Source organism: Morone saxatilis, unplaced genomic scaffold (genome assembly GCF_004916995.1).
Source record: "Morone saxatilis isolate NCDOM2014 unplaced genomic scaffold, NCSU_SB_2.0 Contig12, whole genome shotgun sequence".
Taxonomy (NCBI): domain Eukaryota; kingdom Metazoa; phylum Chordata; class Actinopteri; family Moronidae; genus Morone; species Morone saxatilis.
Window position 1 is genome coordinate 23,913,415 of NW_023339674.1, and position 24,617 is coordinate 23,938,031.

Genomic DNA, 24,617 nt, shown 5'->3' on the forward strand with positions numbered 1-24,617 from the left:
TCAACGTGAACTTCCTACCGCCCCCTACTGGGACTGCGGGTTCCCACTGCAGTCACTCACTCACGGCCCAGGACCTAGATTATATGCAAACACATAATGGCCTTCCAGAAAGAATACATCTTTACATTTGCTAAACTGGATTGACAGAAATATCCTTCTTCTTGCAGAAGCTCAACTTCTCAGCTATGAGGATTTTCTTACTTCTAAAGTCTTTCTTGTCGCTTATAAAAAACAGTAATAAATGCTATTCCTAATGGAATCCTTCAGCTGATGAAATGCCACACAGAGACAAGAATTACACACATTTGAGCCTACTTTCTAAAGTAACAAATGTACCAATAAATATATGAGGACTTATCTCTACAGCAAAAGGAAAATTACTCTTTGTAATTTGTGTTGAACTAAATGACAAACATCTGTTCTTTGTCAGTACACATCAGTATTCTGGATATATAGAATTGTCAACTTATTACATTTATTATGGAAATGTCACATCCATAGAGCCATCATTTGAACCTTTTAGAATTGAATGTAGAAAGAACTGAGTCTGTCCGATCTATAAACAATGAAAACAATGTCCTCAGTTAGTATGCTACAGCAGTGTTTAATGGAAATATGAATCTGACCTTATTGCCTACATTTCATTACATTACTCCTTCAGTAATTCTCTTCCTATATTTATTATTACCCGTTGCAAGTGGAGCCATGTTCTATTATATAATGTTCCATACCTTTTGAGTTATGTAAGTTTAAAGTTCAAAACAAAAATACATAATAGCATTTTATTTATATTGACATAACTAATATAGGTTCGTTCAGTTTTTCATCAATCACTGTTCTGATTAGGGAAACCCTTTCTTAAAGCAATTTTATGGTGGCTTACTAGTCATATTGTCCAGCTATGCCATTTTGCTACACTGAAAATGGGCCATGGAAAGAAGTGGAGACATAGCCAAATATGAACCCGGACAAAGTCCAGGCTTAACACTACCTGGGACTATGATAGTACCAAAACAAAAAAAAACACCATGTCACAATCAGGTTTCACACAGCAATTCAACCCAGGACCTGTGTCTGGGTTTCATGGTTTTATTGGAAATTAGAGACAGGGCACAGTTACAGCAGAAAGGCTTAGTCAAAGTGTAATGTTAAACCCCTGTGCAAATATTAAAATACTAAGTCTATACAGTATGAAAATAGGAAGGCATAAGGGGTTGTGCACATCCAAGGTAGGATAATGGATAAAAACTACATCTCACTTCACACCTTTGGGCACCCACTAGAAGTTGCCATAGCTTCACAAGGTTCACAAAGCCTTCTAGATATTAAGGGGTGTAAGAAAAACTTTAAAAATATATACAGCAGGCCTATATCATCCTAGCGTTTTATTCATTCCTGTAAAGAAAACTACATGGAATTGTAATTTTCAATGTTTAGATTATTATTTGAGATTAAGACCAATTTTTAGGGAGAAGAAAACACAAAATGTATACATAATACAGACAGAGAATTGAAGATTCTAATTTATTGAGATGCACCTGTATCAGAACAATCCATTTCAGCTACGTTGACTTGAGGATTCTCTCCCTTAAAACAGGATACATGATTTTACTACTGCTGGTGTCACTATCAACATTTTACCAGTTTCCAGTTTGTGCGTAATGTTGTAGTCAAATGCTGTTCCTTCAGTTTGACCACAGAGTCTTCAGACTGTGCATTAAACCTTACTCCAGTTTTTTAAGATTTCCCCTGCTGCATCCAGAGTACTATCTTGCTGTTGAGAGAAAGACAACTGAAGGTTATGAAAACACCTCAGCCAACAATAGTCTTTACGAGATCATTTTGGATGTCCTGTTCTTTTGTATTTACCTTAATGAAGCAAAGGCGAATATATTTCTGGAACTGCTTCTTGGACTCATCTCCAACAAACGCTGTGACTGGAATGGCTGCCAGTTTCTGTAAATAATATCATTATTAAGAACAGCAACAAAAAATAAAAACAATGGCTGCAGCGTGAGTGCAGAATTGCAGTATTGTAGATTATAGGCAAAACAAATGAACTTACCTTTTCTTTAATCATCCACTTCACAAACTTGTAGTCATATGCTTCATCATCGAGCATGTGTGACAGGTCCTGATCTACAATGAACACAGAGCAGAGGAATATTCAGCAATAGGGCTGCAGTCAGTCCCACAGCTGATCCAGTTCCAAGTTGGTAAAATACCAGGATTTTTGAAGTTTCCAAATTTTAATCGCCTGACGTTTGTATTGGTATAAGGCAAAGCAGGAAGCATTTCCGAATTAAATCTGAATTTTGTCTGTCTAAATATTAAGTTACACATTAAAATTTGTTTCATTTCAAAGCTGCAACAAAAATATTTTTTTTCTATATTTCAGAGGTAGTCCCCTGGAATAAGTATGGCTTTATGAATGTCAATTATTGAGTTACATTCTAAAATGACTGAAAATAATTTTTACTTTTACTACAATTGCTGTTAGTTTTTTTGTTCCTGCATTTAAAAAAAAGGCACATTCTAAAGGGATGCAAATAGATGCTTAGGTGCAAATAAACCTAGGCCCCCATGTTCATGTGTCAAAGTGTCCTTGAGCAAGACACTGAACCTCTAGTCGCTACTCGGAGGGTTACATCTGAAAATATATCAGAAATATAGGACACATTTCCATTCAATGTATGTTAAACTACTGAGAATATGACAATAATGGGTGAAAGGTCCCTGTTTTTCTTCTTCTTCTATAAACTGAGCTACTATGTTAAACATATCTGGTAACTCTCCCATCACAGTGACAATGTTAGCATGCACTTAATATATATATTGTATAATATATACAAAATATACAATATTATATATAATAATGCTATATATTATAATGAATTTTCCTACTTTTCCTTCCCTTTCCCTCTTTTTCAAAGTGCAGTCATGTTTCTTGTGGTAAAAGTGGAACAGCTGGAGGCGCTCAAACCATTTTGCCTCCTGGCATCAAAAGAGGAGTTTGACCTGTTGATAAATCTTCCAAAATATTTAAAAACAGGTTTCTACTGACCAGAAACCAGAGTTGACCATAAACAGGCAGGAGGCTGTGTGTCACATACTGCGGTAAAACGCGGTATTTTAAGAATGTATCCACACTACTTGCAAGCACCAACACCAGTGTAAAAGTGCTAGTGATGTCAGTTTAAATGCACTGTAACTCACTGAGAGATGTGACGTCCACGAGCATGAAATAGCCTCCCTCTGGGATGACGGGAGTCATACCAGCCTCTTTCACAATGGCAGCCATGCGGTCCCTCTTGCCCTCGAGTTCTTCTGCCAGTGAGGAGAAGTAGCACTCAGGCTGACCCATAAGATCAACGTTCCTGAGCAAACCTTGTGCCACTGCCTCCTGAAGACATACACACAGATAAAGGTTGTAATTAAATGATCCTTGGATGGATGGATGGATTTCAAGGAACATTTTTGAAAGCTGTGCAAACTTGCCTGTAGAGGTGTTGGGCAGGTGTACAGAGTATTCTGCATGACGGTCTGAAGATGCTTTATCAAGTGTTCAGGTCCTATAGACCAACCAAGCTAGGAGACACAAATGTCAACTACGTGATATGAAAGAACTGATTGTTGGTTGTTAGAAACTGTGTTCCAAATATACAGATTTCTTACCTTCCACCCAGTAACACTAAATGTTTTCCCTGCACTGCTGATAGTGATTGTTCTATCCCACATTCCAGGCAGAGTGGCTATAGAGAACAAAATAAGATTAAAACTTGAGGAAATTTTCATTTATTTGAGAAAATGTTTAAAAATAAAGCGTAACCTTTTTTTAAGTTGTCAAATTTAAGAACATAATTGCACGCCAAAAAAGATGCTTTCTATAGAAATGTGCAGTGAGTGAATACTTTAAATGCTCCTCAGTGTAGGATGAGACTATGTGAGGCTCCAACCAAACTAGTCCTGGCTGCAGCGCTCAAGGGTTGGACTTTGGTCCTTTGCTGAGTGTCACCCCCCCCCCTTTGCAGAATGGCTGCAAAAGCTCTGTGATGCAATCAATCAGTACCCGGCTAAGGAAAGCATTTCACCAGTTAGCTTGCCGGCCACAGTAGCACGCCAACTAGCACTGCAAGTAGTTACAGTGCTTCTCCACCAATGCAGGACATGTGAATGCATTTTGCCGTTTCTGCAACTTTCTGGTGCGACTGGACCCTAAGGCAAGCGATGCTGCATGTTTTAGAGATATCGATGCCTGTATCTGTGTGTAAAGAGTAGAGCAGCCTCTATTATGTAAAGAGATAGATGACAGTAGCATATGTAATGGTATGTTGCGCTGAAAACGTGCCAATTTTGATATGTTGGTGTCCTTTGTAGACGAGCCACTCATAAACCTCATCACTGAAGCACAGTGTGTCATGTTTAATACAGAGGTCAGCAATCATCTGCAGCTCATCTCTGGTGAAAACCTGCAGGAAGAAGACAGGAGCTACTGAAAGCACTTGTTTTCTCTGTCAAGTCACTAGTGTTTTCCTCAGACACAATGAGTGCTGACTAATGTATACTTACCTTCCCAATAGGATTGTTGGGGGTGTTGATGATGATGGCCTTTGTCTTAGAGTTGAATTTAGTGGAAAGCTCATCTGGGTCAAGAAACCAGTCGGCACTTGTGATTGTCTTCTTTCCGGACTTCTAAAATATTGCACAAGACATTTTGTGTTATTGCGTGTAAATTCTACAAACATCCACAAGGCGAACAGTAGTTAAAGTAAATACTGCATGTATGGAACATACAGACTTCACATTAAACTCACAAGGCGTAATGGGATCAACACAGGCGTGGCCCCCGCCATTCGCACCATAGGTACATAGCAATCAAAATAAGGCTCTATTATGATGACCTGGAGAAAAAAAACATGATACATTAAATATTCTGTAAATACTGGAAGCACATTTGTGAATGTATAAATGTCGATAAATGTATGGCCCAGTTGGAAATAGAAATGTCCTTACCTCATCTCCCTCTTCCACTAGTCCTTGCATGGTGCTGAATAAAGAACCATAACCTCCTACTGTGACCAGGATTTCTTTGAAGGGGTCGATCTGGCGCCCATAGACCTTCCCATAAACCTGAGAAAGGGCCTTCACCAAAGATGGATGCCCCTTGTGAATCAACAGAAGACATAAGTTATAAAAAAAAAAAACCTACAGTAGATAGAGGATTTCTGGCAATGGCAAATATTTCATTGAATACTGTATTGTAATGTACATTTTAACTTGGTACTTGATATTAACTTCAGTGGTTGCTCCTATCTTAGCACTTACAAACTGCAGCTTTGAAAGACCAGCGTGTATTGTTGGATACAAGATGACAATAATCAACTACAGTTCATCTTTTCTGCACTGTAAAATTTGACCAAATAATCAACTATAATTTTTTACATTTGATTGTGAGATTTGATTGAATAATGTCCAACACCGATAATTTCTTAAATTACAGCTTACTACAATAATAATAGCTGAATTGTAGTTTATAGCGCCTCTCACACAATGTGACAGGCCTCTGTGCTGTACAAATATTATTACAATTGTCAGGACTGTGTCACACTGTGTAAAGGGGCCTTTGGAGGTCAAACACAAAGCATCAAATTCTGTCTCTAGTCTCTTAGCAACACTTTTCCTTTTCAGATGGATTTAGAAGCAATGTTAAATAACCGGTTTCAAAAACAGATTGCGTTTTGTCTTCGTGTCTTACAAAGCCTCTGGTGTACTGGTTCATCCTGTCCACTAATGCCGCCTCTGCTAGGGCCTCCTTGACGTAAGAAGGTGGAGGGATGTCTGGGTAGCCTTGGCCCAGGTTCACAACGGATGGGTCTGCTGCCAATGATGTAAACGCCACCCTTAATTGACAATAAAATAAAGCGAGATCACAAATTGTTCCTGACCTAAGGGCAAATTCTAAAAAAACATCTTCTAAACTAAACCTATTGCTATGGTTGTATATCAACTTTGACTGACAGTCATTTCTTCTGCTACATGCACAGTCACCTATATGTGTTTTCCTTGCATGTTGTTTTCAAACATTAACACATTATAATGGGAGAAACATGGTTTAAACTGTAGACGAGGAATACAAATACATCAGTCATTTCACATACAGTTCCCCCACTTCCTTTCAATTGTGTAAATGAAATGAATCAAAACAAAATGAAATAAAGAATATGGGGCTACTGTACTTCACACCCTACTTGCTGGAATTACTGTGCTCTTCTAACATGCGATCTGGCTGGCTTTCATGTAATACAGGACTAGTGTAAAATGGAAACTTGATCAGAGGTCTGCAAACAAAACTCCTCTCCTGCTGTGCTCTACAAAGAGATCAACTGTTCTGTCCTTTCACTTACCAGACATTCTTGTCCAGACCTTCAATTCTCTTTGAGTGAGTGTGCCGTGAGGTCATTGTATGCTGCAACACAACACCAAGATACTAAATTAACGGCTTATTAAGGATCCATTTACATTTTTACCTTCTTGCAATACCAACAATGTACTTACTTTTCCAACAAGCTGGGTGGTAGAAGTAAAAGAATCATTAAACTTCCACGTATGGTGCTGTTCATTAACACACTAGGACTTTGGTCAGTGGTTTTATAACTGTTGTGACCACACTGGTGCATCATTTACATTACTTACATTTACTTAAATTGCTTTTGTCCAATTTACAGCAAGTCCTGCCAATTAGTTTATCACCAACCAAATATTACGCACAGTAGCTAAATTCAAAGATTTCTGAGATAAACTTACCTGTGAAGTACAAAACCTTCGTCTGCAGGTATTGTTAGCTGAACGACACGCAAACTTGAAGCAATTCAGGACTTGCCGTGCTATGCTCATGCTGCCGAAAGAGAGAGAGAGAGAGAGAGAGATGAAAAAGGTTTTTGCTTAAGGTGCTCCCCTGTGATAGCTGGTAATGGTCTGCATACATGTTTGCTTCTTTCACTCTGAACGCTTGCTCAGCTGTATCTTTCCACATGTACATCTATCTGCAGTTGTTGTAAAGTTCATGTAACTTTTCCCACTGCACCGCTCTTTTTAGGACACCAACTGCAACAAATGTCACCAGAGGCCGGTCAGTGTCTATATCAGACCAATATATTCCCTCTCTCTTCAACATAAAGTTGAATAAAACTGCTCTGAAATGAGGAGGAAGGAGTCGTGAAAGAACAGATAATGTGACAATAATTCAGTGAATCTGGCAAGGCAACGCTGTCTCCCTCTGTTTTCACCTTTTAGTATGTCTGGGTTTTTTCCCCCCAATGTCTTTAATGACAATCCAATAACACATGTACATGTAAGATAAAAAAGAACACATTTAGAAGAGGACATATGTACATTCAAGTAGCTTAATTCAGACAATAATAGTACAGTAAGTTACTAACCTCTGGTCTTTGCTGTTTTTGCTTTTCTGCGATTTGACTAATGAATTGGAGTAGGTTTGTATAGCTGATCGGACAAAAAGTAAGTGAAGAGAGCACCTTGGTCTCTAGTGAATGGCTTTCACTCACTACTGTATTTAAGGTACAGTAGTCCTGTGAAGCTACAACAGTAACGTTAGATGGCGCCAGAATGCTACACATCAGTCCAGCACACAGCCTCAACTAGATGTAGCCCTTCGCAATTAACAATGCCATTATCCGCTACAGCTATTATGAAACCACTCTCGGGGAGGTCTTCCTTCACATTATTTGCCCTCAGCAGATTTGTGTTGCTCCACTGAACCACATGAAGCCTGCATGTTGTTAGCTACATCCATACAACGTATCACGCCGCCTGCCTAACGCTAGCGCCGTCTGGCTAGCTTTAGCTAACGATAGCGACGTTTACTTATGGCTGCTAAACGAGCATGTTGTCCTGTTAGCTTTCTCTTGCAATGATTTACAGTGATGCCAACTACGGCCACCAGTCTTTCTTTAAGAAACACGTACCATGTAACTGTTGCTGACAGAAGTCAAGCCAGCACCAGGTCAGCAACCACAACTTACTTGAAGTTACAGTGTAATGGCAGACCAGGGCTCCGAGTGCCGCGGTCAGGAGGTGAATGGTGGATACTATTGACGGCGTCAAGGGCTGGAGAAAGTGGTGCTGCGTTTACTGTTCGTGGAAAATGGCAATGTTTACATGTAGGTCACGGTCAACGAAGCAAATGTGGTTTCAATGCACAGTGATACTCAGGTAGCATAAAAACGATGGGACCATCGGGAGAAATAGAGCAGGGTTGCTTTAAGTGCTTTATTTGGGACAATGGACATGTTTCCTCTCATTACTCAACACTCACATAACGGGACTTTATCTATTCTAGGACTTTCTACTTGAGAAGCGTGAAAGCAGCATTGTCCCGAGCTGCACTGAACAGCTGTACGGTGATGTCCACTTCACGCACCTTCGAGAAAATTCAGATTTTACATGATTGCTTACTTAGTTTTTTGTCAGTTTTTTGTACTTCTTTGTTTCCTGTCATACTCTGTAATTACTGTTACAGATTATTGTATTACCAAAGCTTCTTGATTTTAAAGTTTGTAAGAAAAAAAAATATATATATATAAAGAAATATATACAGTAGGTCTATATATCAGCATTTCGGTGCGAGTTTACTACGTGATAGTAAAGAGGTCCCTTAAGGAAAAAGGTTGGGAGCCACTGAGTTAGCCTATAATTTTTCATTCTGCTATCAAGTTGTGTTCTGCAGCTACCATACTAGCATTCTGGAAATGAAATGACAGCATATTTAACAGAGAGTGTATTAAGATTATATTTGGAGAAAAGATAATGATGCAATCCTGCATATATGGAGTGAATGTAATTCTGCACAGGCAAATTTTTGCACCATATGTCACCTTTGTGCAAACTGACCTCCTAATTATTATTGCCATCAAAATAGGTGATCACAATAGGCTACAGACACACATGCCCTGTTTCTCAGGGCTTATGATATAAATAAATGGTTATTCCATTATGCAGGAGTTCAGTTTGCACAAATTCATTTATTCATTCATGCTGGCTCCACAATGGAACAAGCTCCCCATTGACATCAGTGTTAAGTTCACTTGAGACTTGGACCCCAAAGCAAAGACACACTCTCAGGTGAGTGGAAACTGAAGATATTTTAATAGAAATCCAAAAACAAAACTGGAACCGAAGCTGGGGGCTGGAGAGGCCCGGGGAGCTTGGCTGGCAGGAGGATGTCTTCAGGAGACTTGCACAGGGCAAAAACTAAGACTCCGGGAAAGTAGGTGAGCAAAGCCAATTCCGGTTGGAAGCATGGAATCTGACAGCCGAGCAAGGGAGAGGAGACCCCAAGGTTAATGAGTGAAAGGGGAATGGCTGGTGAAAACAGGTGTGCCAACAGGAGGGAGCCAGCCACCAACCCCCCTGCCTCACACCAAGGCTCTGCAACAGAAACAGAAAGAGGAGGGGGGAAAGCAGAGAGAAAAAAGAAAAACACAAGACATAATAAACCAAACCATAACAATCAGGACAGCAGAAACTCTACACATCTAGACCAAAAACATACCTGCACACTGCACCTCTACCCATAAAATATATATATTCTCCTTTGTTGTAAATGTAGCACTTATGCCCTTATTGTAAGTCTCTTTGGATAACAGCGTCAGCTAAACAAGTGGAATGGAATTTACATTATATCGAAATTACCTCAGCTCTGTTTGAGATCAGGAAACCACTGCATGCTGACCTGCTGAAGACAGAATTTGACATGTCTTAGGTTATTATTAAGTAAACAAGTTTTGCTTATGCCTAACCAGCTAACAGTCATATATCTGTAGGGTCTTAGGAATATGTCATATCTGAGTGCCTTTAGTCAAATAGAACTTCATTTGTCCCTAGAGGGACAATTGGTGGATTGTCAGTGCTTGGATGTTTCAAGTTGTAGGATCCTGCCAATTATGCATTATCAACAGGCTCTGTCTTGTGATTGAATTCTTGATTGGTTTAGAAGTGTTTCCTGTATGACACCTGGCAGTTTGCAGTATTTCTATTCTATTTTCTGGGAATCCATTTGCTAACCTGTAGAAAGCTTTCACCTGTGCATCAGGAGCACCTGCTTTGTGTTACATCACTATCTAATCTGAGGAGCTCTTCCTCACTTTACAGAGGTTTCCAGCTGTTTCTTCTTCTGTAATGGATAGATCAATGCCTTTTAGGGAAATGCCTGTCAAGCTTTCAGCAGCAGCTCAGTACATAAACCTCAGGTCACTTATGATAGTTACTATCTTACTGTCTGCACTTTTCAAACACTGTGAACAGCAGAGAATGATATAAGAATTTGACTTAACTTTAATCATAGTTACATCATGGTTATGGTGTTTTTCAGTGTTGTCAATAGTGACACTCCTTGCTATTATGCGTCAGGTAAATGTGCTTGCTTTTTGTTTGTTTGTTTTTGTTTTTTCATAGAATTTAATTATAATTTTTTTATGAAGGTACATGATTAAGATATACCAGTTTAATGTTGTTGTTTTTTACATGCTGTGAGAGTTGCAGTTTTTTGCCAGTACCCTAATTCAGCACAACCCTAACCCTAATTATTTTACTGGTTTTTTCTTCTTTAACAGGGACATTTTTAGAGTACCTCACCAGCATTGCTGTATGCAGGGTTTTAGAAATACAGCAATCCAAAAACTGAACTTGCTAGGGGCATCAAAGAATCAAAGTAGTTATTTTTAGACAATTATTTCACTTTTATTGTATACCCCTCGGAGAAAATTCTGAGGTCCAGACCTTGGTGACCTCAATGGTGGGTTTGCCCATTCTCAACAGAGGTGGTGGTACTCAGTAAGAAGGAAGGGTATTTATGTAGACATTAATGCCAAAGAGTGCCAATACTCAGTACCTGTGGCCCGTTTCAGGCACTTTTTTCTCTAAGAGAAGGTATCTAAGAAAATTTGCTGCTTTTATACAAAGTGAAACAATAAGGTTCAGCACCCCTCACCATCCCAATAATAGTTCTACAACCCCTTGTTATCTTCTGACTTGAAAAGGGATGTCAGGCTCTTTCTACAAAATGCCAAACAGTGGTTTTAGGTTCAAGTAGGACAAATATATAAACAAAACATAGACATAAATGGGAAAAAATATTAGTCATACCTCTCAGTACAATGCAATATGATTTTACAAATCCACAAACAACTGCCTCTGCCATGACCATAATCAACACCTCCATGAAACAGTTTTTGTGAAGGTAAGATTATTGAAGGGCTGTTGCATTAGATTGCATTAGTTGTAGCTTGTGTACCTAATAAACCGGCAAGTGGATGTATGCTTAGAATGAATAAATATACTTATATATGTTATTATCTTGCCAGTGTATGCTAGTCCAGAGGCGTCAGAGTGACTCACTGAGTAAGTAGACTGTATCACCTCACTAAGTTCTACATTTCAAGACATGCTGTGATGGAAAGTAAAAGACAATTTCCTTATGGCAATCAGTTAGATTCTTCATTATTAATGTAATACATTGGACCTGCACTATACTCCCTTCTATCAGCAGGAAAAAGAAATCTTCAAATGTCAGTCATTGTAATAGCTAGTAGGTCATAATAGCTGTAAAAGCTGAGTGCTCCAAACAGCCTAAAGGCCTTCCTGCACAGGGGGCAGATGGAGAAAGTGGTGTGTGAAGGAGGGGGAAGGTAACTAATAACAGTTACTCAAATGCTGTACCATTTTGATGTTCATGGACTTCATGTCAGTTACTTGAGTATTTCCATTTTCCACTACTTTATATACCATATTACATTTCAGAAAGAAAAACTGTACACTTTACTCCACTTTGTTTATTTTCCAACTATGTTTTTTGATTTAGATTTTAGGCTACATTAAAAGAAATGAATGAAACATGTGATCAGCTTATAAAATACAATGCATAACTAAAGGATATAAACCGATATTAATGTAATTAAAGGTGCACTTTTATGTTTTTGTTCTAGTTTTGGTGTATTGTATTCAAATGTTCACAAATGAGAGCTGATTTTTTAATATGAACTCTCTTAGACTATTATACTATGTATGTTTTCTATGCCTGCAAAATTAATAAAAAAGTTGAACTGTGTTTAAAATGCATTTTAATCATGCATTTAATATATGGAAATTGTTGTAGATCAGTGTCAAACTTTAGCAGCTAAGCTGTCCCACTAAACCTTAACAATGCAAATCAGGGGAAAAGGGTTCTTGTTGTGTTTGAGAGTCTAGACTTTTAAACAATAATACATTTCCTCCAAAACATTACATAAACATGTTAAGAGAGTAGCCTTCCATTTCCTAAAAGTGAATATTTAATAGTGCTGCTGGACCCACCCAACAGCAGTCTCAGGGGGCAATTTAGATACTAAGCACTTTTACTCATAATCAGGGGCTGGTAGGGTACTTTAAAAATGTAATCCCATACAGTTACTAATTACCTGCTAGAAAATGTAGTCAGTAACCTAATATATATAACCTATAAGTATCACAATATTAAAGTAACATAACTTGATTACTTTCTGTTACCTTTGAATTACCTCATCAAAAAATGTGTCCTCTGCTTGTGTATTTTTATAGAAAAACTGATTTATTTTGAAATTGTAATCCTGCCGAACAATCCCAATATTTAAATGTAAATGTAACTGAAATCTATTACAGTTACCTTTTATGTATCCTAAATAGAAAACGCAGTTATATGTAATCCATTACGCCCCAAGTCTGCCTGTAATGGAGTACTTTTACATTGTTGTATTGGTCTAATGATACTTCTGCACTTTGAATAAAGGACTTTTACTTGTAACGGAGTATTGATACTTTTACTAGTACACAAGTACACGGTGTGAGTACACTGTATGGCATATATACTCTTTTACTGTTTTTAGGTAAAAGATACTTTTATTCACCAGGCTGAAAAGGCAAATGTGAAACCATGCCTTATTATATAAGTGGATAATGTTTGTTGTATTGTTGTTGTTGTTTCTGTGAGTATCATTAGCAGACAATTGCTGCAGTTTCGCCCCCCCCCCAACCTTCAGCTGTCTCATAAACAACATAGGCTACATCACAAACAGTGAAGTGTCTGCCAGGCTTTCCTCAGAAGTCCACGCCCCTGTGGCTAACAGTACATGCCTGCATGGTCTGGCCGAGGATCCAGGACGGTTAGCGGACAGAAACGAAGGGGGACCGCGCACACATCATGATCCGAGACCTCATCGCGTGAAAGCCGAGCTCGCAGATCCTCAACTCCAGCCCTCATCTACAGGAAGGTAAGTCCCGAACGCGGTTATGATCTCTGCGTAATAGGGAGCATATTGGTCCGACATATGGAGAATAACGTAATCTCGGGATACGTTCGTTTGCCGTCCAAAGCGTTCAAGTGTGGCAGAGTTCACCCCCATAATGTTTCCTCAGTATTACAGCGGGGAACTCGAGCTCCTAACCGGATGACTTATCATTGATGGTTAGTGCTGAGCACAGGCTGAATCACAGCTCCTCTCACTGCATTTGCACTTTTTCAGCAGCTTCCGTTTCACGATAAAGTCTAAAGTGTGGCTCATTAATAATAACACCCAAGATATTCTTTTTTTCTCCTGCAATGCGGGTGGGTTTTTTCCATGTCCTTAATGAGACAGGACTTTTTGTATGCCTGGGACTGGGTGTGTTCCAAACATGTCTGTTTTTGGATATCTGGGATTCAGACAAATTTCCTGTCAGGAAGGGACAAGGATATGGCCTGGTCAGCTCAACTCAATGGCTGACTCATCCAGTGGAAAGACAGGATTTTTCCTAAGTATCTACCTACTACAAACTACAGGCTTCAGCTGCTGATCCAAAAGCCTCCTCACCCTACTTTTCTCTGTGCTACTTTCAGGAATCCACACTATTATTAAAACATTTAAAGGGCCATACAGTCAAATAACAAAAATCTAACAAACTCATTTTCTCACTTAGCACTTTTGGTATAAAGTCATGTAATTTGATTTTATTAGCCCAAGTTTTAAGAAATCAGCCCCTGACATACATTAGAGGGGCACACCAAATCTACATACAAGGTTTAGTCTACTTGTCACAAGGATCTCTTCAGACGATATGATCAGGGTTATCTCTGCTTGCGTTTTAGGCTCAACCCTCTAGACCCCCAATTTCCTCTTGTGAATTTAAAAATGGCTCTGTCAACTAATGCCAAGTTCACACTACGTGATTTAAGCCCAGATTTTCCACTCGCCAACTATTTTGGGAACCAACAAAGTTTGTCTGGAATACAGTTTATCTTTCAGTATTATATTGATGCAGTGATGCAGTTTTCTAGAGTAATGTACATTAAGAATTGTTAAAATGTCATATTGGCACGCATTAAGGGAGAGCATAAAGTTGAATTCAGAGTGATAATATACCACTACAGAAAGACTAGGTAAGTACAATAATGTTCTGACATTAGCTGCTGTTAGTTATTAGTTTGATTATTGTATAGATGGCTGATGCTGGCTGATCAGGCTAATGATCAGCTTGTTTTATTCTGTTTCTAACAGCAGCATGCTGACCATTGCTGGTCAGTCACATAGTGTGAAAACCACAACAACTTCAAGACTCCCGATTACAAGACTGAAAGTTGTGTAGTGTGAACAGTACAAAGGGCTGACAACTTTGAAAGTCATATAGTGTGTCCAAAGCTTAAGTTTCCCCATCTTTATAACTTACGAAAGCCAAACAATTGTGTTGTGGGAGAGATCCTGCTTGGAATCACATCACATAATCACCATCAGTAAACAGCGGAACATACGGAGCTCTCACTGGGGCGCAGTGCACCAAAAAGTTGGTAGGGAGGACTGACTGAGTTGCAGCAAATATTTTAAACATGAATTAAGCAATTTTTTCTCATATAAGTTGCCAAAGACACTACCTACTATTACATTACTGTTGTTTGTTCATACACTGTAACATTGCTGTGTGGGCTGAAGTGCAGGATGTTTGTCTGGTGTTTTATTAAATCTGTTTAATCGAACATATGACACATCTTTGGTATCAAATTAAAGAGGAACATGTAATTGTCAATTTCTTTTTTTTTTTTTTTCTAGTTTTTTGAATAAAGCTGTTTGGATTGTGTATGAAAATGCTCTCTTTGTGGTTCTCAGTGAACTACAGCAACATTGCAGAATTGAACTGGGGCCCAGATGGACAGAAAAGTCATTACAAACTAGAGGTGTTGGGTTTAGGAGGCATAGGGTCTAATGAAAGACGCTATAGTGCTGCATTATGGGAAACGCAGGATCCAGTGTTTTTGGAGCTTTACTAAAAGCCAAAATATCTCAATCTCTACTGCTTTGATTTTTACCATTATTTTGATAATCTAAAAGAGTTCCCCATCTTTATGGCAGTGCAATGTTAAATTGCTGGTGGACCAGTTAAATACAATGTTTTTGGGGCACTCACAGCATTGAAAATTTTAATCTAAAAAAGTATTCAAACCTTATACAAACTAATGTGTAACATTTGCCTAATTTAAATGAAGGCCCCTTCTAAACAAAGTTGTAATATCAGTGTGAAACACGTAGTTACTAGTACAAGTGCTGCACTGAAATGTCTGGCCATGAAGTGTACTTAAAGTACCAAAAGTAAAAGTACGCATTTTGGTGAAAAGCTCGGTTCAGTGTTAGAATACTGTATTTTCTGTTGTTGGATTATTAGTACTGAAGCATTAACACATAAGCATAATTTTGTTGTTGTTGCTGGTTCAGATGGAGCTAAGTTGAACTACTTTATATTAGGGTTGTTTCATCTACCAGTTTCATAAGTCAGAGGTTTTAAACCCTGAGGCTGCAGACTGGTACTGAGCCTCAAAACATCTGTTAAAGAGTCATGAGGAAATCTATTCAGCAAAAAAACAAAAAAACAAAATGTTATGTAACTTTGAAGGCTATTATCATCTATTTTTAGCCGTAATTACTTTGCAGTCTATGCTGCAATTTTCTTTATCGCTCCCTGTCACGCCCATAACAAAAATATAAAGATTTAGAACTAGAGTAGGGCAAAAGCATACAAGATAACCAATCCATCATCACCACCTTTCAGCATTCAGCAGAACAAGAAATCTGTGTGCGGACACTACCCGAATGTAGTGGTCACAGAATTGTCAACGGTCTGCTGTTGGACAGAAGTTGGGAACCCCTCATATAAACTGAAATTATCTATGAACTGGTCTATGAACAGCCCTGCAGGGCCAGTGTTTGGTTTGTCCGTTCTAGGGCTAAGTAAGAAAAATTGGTTCTAGTGATTTGGCTGAACTGAACCTTTAAAGTCAACCATCAGTTTAGTGTAAACATCCTCTGAATGGCTTCTCTCCATCCTTCCTGTTGTTATGACAGTGAGATGAAAGAATCAATGAGACATTTTGTGTTGAAAAACTTAATTGAACTATCAAAACTATGATCCCTCTAAAAGCCCCTAGGCTTTTATCAACCTATTCAACAATACCTTACAGCTAAACTCATGAATAATGAACTAAAGTTTGAGTGTAGATGTATTCAGCTATTGACAGCACCTGTCTCTTTGGCACTGTGGAGCTGCAGGTGATAAAACACTGTACATTATGGTCTGGCACCTTGTAGATTATTCATTGCTTTGGCTATTAGACACATACCACACATTTGTATGTAGACTGTCCTCACCTCACTGCTAGATGCCACTTAATCCAACACACTAAATTTCTAGCATTTGTATTGTTTCCACCAGCCCATTAAATACACCGTTCAAAGGCTGTGATGGAATCATCATCAAATATTAACCACTGAGATTTTACTAAGATTACCAGTGCTTATACAGATTTGTTTTATTGCCTAGGCCTTTTAATTCTGAATGACACTGCAGCCACACAGACATTGGAAATAGGACACTTGCAGCTGTAGTAAGCACTTTACAGAAGGTGACCACAGACATTGTGAGCAGAGAGCAGCATCAGGGATACGCCACTCTTTTGAATCACTGAAAGACAGGTATTTAATAGCCCCTTAAGAGACTAATAGCTCCAAGACCATTCTGTGTGTAAACAAGGACAGGGTGAAGACCTGGTTTATTTCAGATTAAATCAAATTGTATTACTGAACAATTAACTCAATTATTGAATAACTCAGTAATAAAGCCACTTTACAAACATGGGATTCTTGGGCTATGATGTTAATGTCCACTTGTCACAAGCTCTACAAAATGAGTCATTTATTAAGTCCCTTGTGGGCACTGATTTTTAAATACTTACATTTGTAAAGTGCATTTGTATAATACTGAAGCTCTACAACAGACACAACATCCGTCGAGGAAACATGATGTATTTTGTGGTTTCTCTTTGAGCTGATGTCAAAGAGGACAAGGGGAAAAAGTTCAAGGTTCAAAGCCTCCCTGGAGAGTGGTTAAGGAGGACGATTTGGGTTTTGGAGTCCTGATTCAGAACAGTCTACAGCTATAGCTCTGTGAGGCTCAATGTTCAGCACTGTGGTGCTTCTGCTAAATGCTAACATCTGCATGCCGACATAATGACAATGCTATCCTGCTGATGTTTAGCAGGTATGTTTACCATCCTCACCTTCTTAGTTTAGTGTGTTATCATACTAATCTTTGTTAATTAGTAGGGTGTAAGAACACGTATCAAAAAATATCGTATCACTGTTTTATTTTGTGATATTGTATCGATTCTCAAAAACCCTGTATCGATTTTTCTGTTTAAACCCCCATCCACTAGATAGCAGCGTTGTAAACAAAAACTGTGGGCTATGATGTAGGATGTTACAGATAAATACAAATGCAGATCCAACAGTTCTGGTTCTCAGCTTTCATTGCAACGCGTCACAATATAATAAATTGTAACCCCGTATTGTGATACGTATTGTATTGCCAGATTCTTATGAATACACTGCCCTACGAATTAGCACTAAACACAAAGTACAGCTGAGGCTGATGGGAATGTCATTTGTTTTGGTATTGTTTGGTCATACTTAATACTTCATCATTGTCATTGTTTTTGAGTGTGTGTTGTAAGCTGTTATGAACCAGAATATCATTTTATATAGTTAAATAATGTCATTGTTTCAAGCATCTGTGGTCAAACCATTTTACCCATTGTGTGCACTAAAAGTCACTTGGGCTTATTTTCTATTGTTTTGTTACAGGCATCATGATTCCTGTGATGGAATTCCGGCAGTTCTCTGAACAGCAGCCAGCGTTCAGAGTCCTGAAGCCGTGGTGGGATGTGTTCACCGACTATCTTTCTGTAGTCATGCTCATGATTGCTGTCTTTGGATGCACTCTTCAGGTCAGTAACAGTGTTGTGTTGTGTTTTTACTTTTTAACTGTAACCATCTCTTTGAAAGTGAAGGAAAAATGTAGCCAATAACGAGTTTGAACTGCAACATATTTGAGTTGCCCTACTATTTTTCCCATTAAATCCTGCATAATTGAATTTGCTACAGCAGGCCTTCGGGCTCTCTGATACAACATTACTGCTTTGCCTGCTGCTTTGGCAAAAACACAGAACCACTAATTCCCTGCTTTTACAACCTGGACTGCGTGCAGCAAAGGAAGCATTCAGCCCATCAGGAGTTTACCAGTGGAAACATTTACCCACCCAGCCCCGCTTAGTAAACATAAGATTCCAAACTCTTTTGGCCTGGTGCTTAACGTCTCTCTCTCTCTGTGGAACAGGAACATGTTTTGGCTCCTGCAATACTCTGTAGTGTAAATCCTGGAAATTATACCAAAACATTTTAGAAAAACTGTTAACAGGATATTTATCAGGGTGCAAGCAGCTATTGTTTCTCAGTCTCACTATAACAGTGTTTGGACATCATCTAATAGTGAGTAAATTGAGCGGATAATTAATCATGAAGCCAAGTTTACTTTTTAAGTCAGGCCATTATCAACATGCCATTTTGTGTAATTACTACATTGCCTCACACAATAATCCCTGCCTTTAGAGTTAGAGGGAGAAATACACAGAGAGACTGAGTTTGTAAAAAATTCTATCAGCTCTTCAGAGACCTCTGCAGACCTGACTTTGCATTTTGATCTGTGATGTGCTGCAGCACAACTGCACTGACCTTACTATAGTAGTAATGGAATTTTAGTATTCACTCCTTACAAATAGAGTTTGTTCGCATTCACATACTGTAATAGTTTAGTTTAGTAAGATTATGTTACACTATAATGGGTTGAGTATCAAGAAGCTAAACGGAGTGCACAAAATGTCTCCGCTTCCAACCTCCAACCATTAAATTAAAGTGCCCATTTCCTGTTATTACCATTGCAGAGTGAAGCAGCTGTTTTTCATTACAAATAAACATGAAAGGCATTTGTTGTATACAACTTCTAGTCAGTATTCAGTACGTTTACATGCACTTTGTAAACTGGTTACTCAGAGAAATCAGGTTTGCCATTAGCACAGGTACAGAGTACAAGCACATTGGAATTCTTGCACGCTTGTCTCAGTCAAAAAACAAGAAAAAAAATGATAGGGTAAAGAGCAGTTACAAAGAAAGAAGAAAAACAGAATGCATGTGGGTGACACACTTAGCAAAAAAGAACTAAGAATGAATAAGAAGTACAAAGATAGAAGTAAAAATAGAGGTGATATACAGTGCCTGAGCTGAATGCAGATGTGCGTGTGGACTGAACATGGCCATTAACTACCTTACTTACAGTACCAGTATAAAACAGTTTTATGTGTTGCGGTGATGTAACACTGCATTGGTCTACTGTGTGACAGCAAAGCACAAATGTAATATAATAGTCAAATGCTTCTTTAGGATACTTTGTATTAGTTTCAGTTAAAGTCAGACTTATTAGACTAGATGCACAGCAATATTTTAAATGTGATACCTGTGATGATCTCTCCTTTCATACCACCACTGTCACAACGATGCTCTCCCTCTTTGGAGACTTTGTCATGCGCAAAGTAGAGGGCCGATTAGAAACCTGGGTTTGCGTACACATGGCCAAGAAATTGGCTTTCTTCAGAAGAAATCTATCTGAAAAAATCTGCTTTTTTTATTTGGAACTTCAGACTGAAAACAGCCCTGTTTGAAGGCTTATCAGTCACCAAAACACTGCATTGCACTGCAACTGTTTATGTTATCATGAGGAAGGATTTCACTGCTCTGGAAAGTTATCATAGTGGCAATCATTTTACATTTTGCCATTACAGTTGTGAGGCAAACAGTATAAATATGGCATTGACATTACAAAGTAACCTACCAGGAATATCAGCTTGGACATATTTGATTTGCCAAAACAGTACCCTGCCAGATAAGGTGCAATGCCTTCCAGCAAAAGTTGAGGCAGGTGCAACTTTTTTGCCATATATCCCTGCAGTTTTTGGTCAGAACCATAAGCATTGGCACTCCGGTTGCATCAACTGTCTGAATGCTGCACACACTGATTGTTGTTATTTTTTTTTACATTTTGTTTTAGGTAATGCAAGATAAAATCATATGCCTTCCTCACAAGAACACAACTGACATGGACCTGCAATCCAATATTTCAGCTGTACCAAGAGAAATGACAGGCCTGAAGACCGATCTGGATCTTCAACAGTACAGTTTCATCAATCAGATGTGTTATGAGAAGGCTCTGCATTGGTATGCCAAGTACTTTCCTTACTTGGTTCTTTTGCACACTCTAATTTTTATGGTGTGTAGCAACTTCTGGTTCAAATTCCCTGGCTCGAGCTCTAAAATTGAGCATTTTATCTCTATGCTTGGCAAGTGTTTTGACTCTCCCTGGACCACACGAGCTTTGTCGGAGGTGTCCGGAGAAAATCCCGAAGAAAAGGAACACAAAAAGAGTGGCACTTCTAGGTCCAATCTTGCTGTGTCTCCTGGAGAAGGCGATTTGGAAAGGACGCAGTCTCTCCGGTCTATCCCAGAAAAGATTGTAGTTGACAAGCCATCAGCAAGTGTTCTTGATAAAAAAGAGGGTGAACAGGCTAAAGCTCTTTTTGAAAAGGTAAAGAAGTTCCGTTTGCATGTTGAGGAAGGAGACATCCTCTATCTTATGTATGTTCGCCAGACAGTGTTCAAGGTGTTTAAATTCCTCCTGATCATTGGCTATAATAGTTCTCTAGTGAATAAAGTGCAAAATAGAGTACATTGCGAAGTTGACATCCGGGACATGACAGGCTATAATGACTTTGTATGTAATCACACTATGGCTCATTTGTTTTCTAAGCTTTCTTACTGTTACCTGTGTTTAGTGGCTGTCTATGGATTGACGAGCCTATACACCTCTTGCTGGCTGTTTTACCGCTCACTGAAAGAATACTCCTTTGAGTATGTGCGACAGGAAACAGGCATCAATGATATCCCAGACGTCAAGAACGACTTTGCTTTCATGCTACACATGATTGATCAGTATGACCCTCTGTATTCTAAACGATTTGCAGTTTTTCTATCCGAGGTCAGTGAGAACAAACTGAAACAGCTCAACCTCAACCATGACTGGACTGCAGAGAAGCTGCGTCAGAAACTGCTGACTAACTCCAACAACAGACTTGAACTTCAGCTGTTCATGCTCCCTGGTTTACCCGACACTGTCTTTGAGTTGACGGAGCTGCAGTCACTTAAGCTAGAGATCATCAACAATGTCACCATCCCTGCCTCAGTCTCGCAGCTGAAAGACCTTCAGGAGCTGTCTCTTTACCAGTGTTCTTTAAAGTCTCACACAACAGCTACCTCCTTCCTCAAAGAGAACCTGAAAGTGCTTCGTGTGAAGTTTGATGATAACAGGGAACTTCCAAATTGGATGTATGGCCTGCGCAACTTAGAGGAGCTCTATCTCACTGGATCCCTAAGCCCTGATGCCTCAAAAAATATAGTTCTTGAGTCACTGCGGGAGATGAAATGTTTGAAAACCCTCTCCCTTAAGAGTAATTTGACCAAGATACCCCAGTCTATAGTGGACGTTTCCAACCATCTGCAGCGGCTGTACTTACACAATGATGGCACTAAGCTAGTAATGCTCAACAATCTGAAAAAGATGTCCAATCTTATCGAGCTGGAGATAGTGCGTTGTGATCTGGAGCGCATCCCACACGCAATCTTCAGCCTGACGAATCTGCAGGAGCTTGACCTTAAAGAGAATAACCTTCGCTCAATAGAGGAGATTATCAGCTTCCAACATCTTCGAAAACTCATTTGCCTCAAACTTTGGTACAATGGTATCATGTATATCCCAGAGCATATCAAGAAGCTTGGTAGCCTAGAGCGCCTCTACTTCAGTCATAACAAGATTGAGATATTGCCTTCGCACCTGTTCTTGTGCAACAAACTGCGCTACCTGGACGTGTCCAACAATGACATCCGATTCATCCCTCCAGAAATTGGAGTCCTTCAGAGTCTACAGTATTTCTCTGTCACCTGTAACAAAATCGAAAATCTACCAGATGAGCTCTTCTTTTGCAAAAAGCTCAAAACACTAAAGCTTGGCAAAAACTCGCTGTCCGTACTCTCGCCAAAGATTTCCTACCTAGCTCTACTGACATACTTGGAGCTCAAAGGCAACCACTTTGAGCTTCTGCCACAAGAGCTTGGTTGCTGTCGTGCTTTGAAGCGCAGTGGCCTTATAGTGGAAGAGACACTGTTTCAAACTCTGCCTTCAGATGTCAGGGACCAAATGAAGGCAGAGTAAAATGCCTTATTGTAGCCACAGTGCCTGCTGTTAGTTCTGTTTACCAGTTCAGAGCATTTGTTTTATATGAACTCATTACCATACTTTAGTATTACACTACTGTTAAGAAAGTTAGGAGTTATATCTCCAGTTTCCTTGACGAAGGGGAACAATTAGACTCAATATATTGTCACATAGAGTGTGGCTGCAACAGGGTTGCTTTTCTGTTGTTAGAATTTTAACTTTTGAAATATTATCCGGCCATAAATCCTTCTTGGCGAGAGTTAGATGAGACAAGTAGCCTGGCTCTTTCTAAAAGTGAAAAAATACACCAGCACTAATTAACTAATTAACATGTTACAGCTTGTTTGTTTAATCCGTAAAAAATGACAAGTTGTGGTTTCATAGGGAGTTACATGCTGGACTGTTTTTTGGTGTGGTGCACTTCCTAGAGCCTCTTAATTGATGCTGTTAGGTGGACAGAGCCAGGCTAGCTGTTTCCCCATGCTTCCAGTCTTTATGCTAAGCTAACTGTCTGCTAGCTGTAGCTTTATATTTTGTCTACAGACAGGAGCGTGATCTTCTCATCTAACTCTGCTTTCAATGAGAAAGCAAATAAGCTTATTTCCCAAAATGTTTAACCATTTCTAAGCACATTTACTGCTATATACAACAATTTAAGTACTGAATGTAAATCTAAACTGAAGACCTCACTTAAGTTTAGGCCACTAGCCTTACGTATGCTGTATTTTATACATTTTATTTTGCTCTTATGAAGCGTTTTATTTCCTTCCAAGAGACTGTTAGTTCACATGGACCGCAGCAGGGAGAATGCAAAAAAACAAAGAATATATCATACATAAGTACATCGTATACCTTGGCTAAACAATTCTGTATATAGAAAGATGACATTTTGAAGTGCATTAAACTTGAAGGACTATGTCATACTGGTGTTTTTCTTCGGGTCTTGAAATGTGCACAACAAGTATGCAGCCTATTACAAAAGTGTATTTTTTAATATTTTATATTGTAGTATTTAAGTATTTACTTAAAAAATGCCATTTATTCGGTTGGAATTTCTAACAGCACAAAAATCTACTATTTAAAAAAAGTATTAACAGATTTTGACAAACAATTCCCCAAAATACCCAACCCTAACCCTAGGATTGCAATATGCACTAAAGTAAATGTTCGAAATTGACTAGAATTTTGGAGAAAATATCAAATTCAATCTATTATATTTCTTTATAGCTGAAAGGGGTAACTGCACATTGTTCTGAAATGTGTTGTGGGATAAGATGTCACCTGCTGGCTGGCGAGGATTAATAAGCAAAGAAGATTAGTCTATTATTATGCATACATGGGGCACCGATGGAAAAATAAAGTTGGCATAATGGAAGTGTAACAAATATTTTGAAAAAACAAATAATGGACAAAGAGATTTAAGAGATTGTGGCTGCAAAAGGATCAGTCCTAGATTTAATAAAGAATCAGAATTTTGATTCACCAAGTACATGCATACAAGGAAGGAAAGTAAAATTATGTGATTTTTTTTTTTTTTTTAATATGTGTAATAAAAACAATAGTAACTACAGAGGATCATATATTCATTATATAAATAATAACTGAAGTTGGATTCTTATGTTATTTTCTTATTTTATAAATTTGTATTTATGTATTTGATTTTTTTACAGTGACAATGTTCAACTGATGTCCCTTAGGCTGACAAAATAAAATGACAAAGCTATTGAGGAAAACAGCAGAAACTGCTCATCGTGTCAATGTGTTTAACACTGACTGAAGAATGGCCCATATGAAAATAAAGTTATGAAGTTATTAAGTGTTTTTATGATGACAAACATGTCCTATTTTATTCTAGTGAGAGGTTGCGTGTCATTTTTTTGTAATAACGAAACATAAAAACGTAGAATTACATT

At 38.6% G+C, this 24,617-nt stretch overlaps 2 protein-coding genes across 3 annotated transcripts; one reads left to right on the plus strand and one right to left on the minus strand.

Annotated features, from left to right (window-relative positions):
• Window positions 1-1,037: 1,037 nt before the first annotated feature.
• LOC118322214 (kynurenine--oxoglutarate transaminase 3-like) lies at window positions 1,038-8,132 on the minus strand. Of its 2 annotated transcripts, none has more exons than XM_035653836.1 (14): window positions 8,043-8,132; window positions 6,805-6,895; window positions 6,405-6,466; window positions 5,756-5,900; window positions 5,014-5,163; window positions 4,815-4,901; window positions 4,570-4,692; window positions 4,349-4,469; window positions 3,676-3,752; window positions 3,499-3,588; window positions 3,217-3,403; window positions 2,066-2,139; window positions 1,870-1,956; window positions 1,038-1,774 (listed from the first exon to the last, which is right to left on the minus strand). In XM_035653836.1, exons 2-14 carry the CDS (start codon window positions 6,892-6,894, stop codon window positions 1,718-1,720), a joined length of 1,350 nt encoding a protein of 449 aa, XP_035509729.1. In that variant the 5' UTR covers window position 6,895; window positions 8,043-8,132; the 3' UTR covers window positions 1,038-1,717. The 2 variants fall into 2 exon arrangements, with proteins under 2 accessions (XP_035509729.1, XP_035509730.1); XM_035653837.1 differs by having other exon boundaries at window positions 7,986-8,124.
• A 4,999-nt stretch (window positions 8,133-13,131) lies between these two features.
• lrrc8c (leucine rich repeat containing 8 VRAC subunit C) lies at window positions 13,132-23,625 on the plus strand. The gene is made up of 3 exons (XM_035653887.1): window positions 13,132-13,301; window positions 18,192-18,334; window positions 20,488-23,625. Exons 2-3 carry the CDS (start codon window positions 18,197-18,199, stop codon window positions 22,699-22,701), a joined length of 2,352 nt encoding a protein of 783 aa, XP_035509780.1. The 5' UTR covers window positions 13,132-13,301; window positions 18,192-18,196; the 3' UTR covers window positions 22,702-23,625.
• Window positions 23,626-24,617: the final 992 nt, after the last annotated feature.

Excerpts from the sequence above, each read along its gene's own strand:
- lrrc8c (XM_035653887.1), top strand. The coding sequence starts at position 18,197 with ATGATTCCTGTGATGGAATTCCGGCAGTTCTCTGAACAGCAGCCAGCG. Across the intron at positions 18,335-20,487 it reads TCTTTGGATGCACTCTTCAG|GTAATGCAAGATAAAATCAT; the intron begins GTCAGTAACAGT and ends ATTTTGTTTTAG.
- LOC118322214 (XM_035653836.1), bottom strand. The coding sequence starts at position 6,894 with ATGAGCATAGCACGGCAAGTCCTGAATTGCTTCAAGTTTGCGTGTCGT. Across the intron at positions 5,901-6,404 it reads GGTCTGGACAAGAATGTCTG|GGTGGCGTTTACATCATTGG; the intron begins GTAAGTGAAAGG and ends TTGTCAATTAAG. Across the intron at positions 2,140-3,216 it reads CGTGGACGTCACATCTCTCA|ATCAGGACCTGTCACACATG; the intron begins GTGAGTTACAGT and ends TGTTCATTGTAG.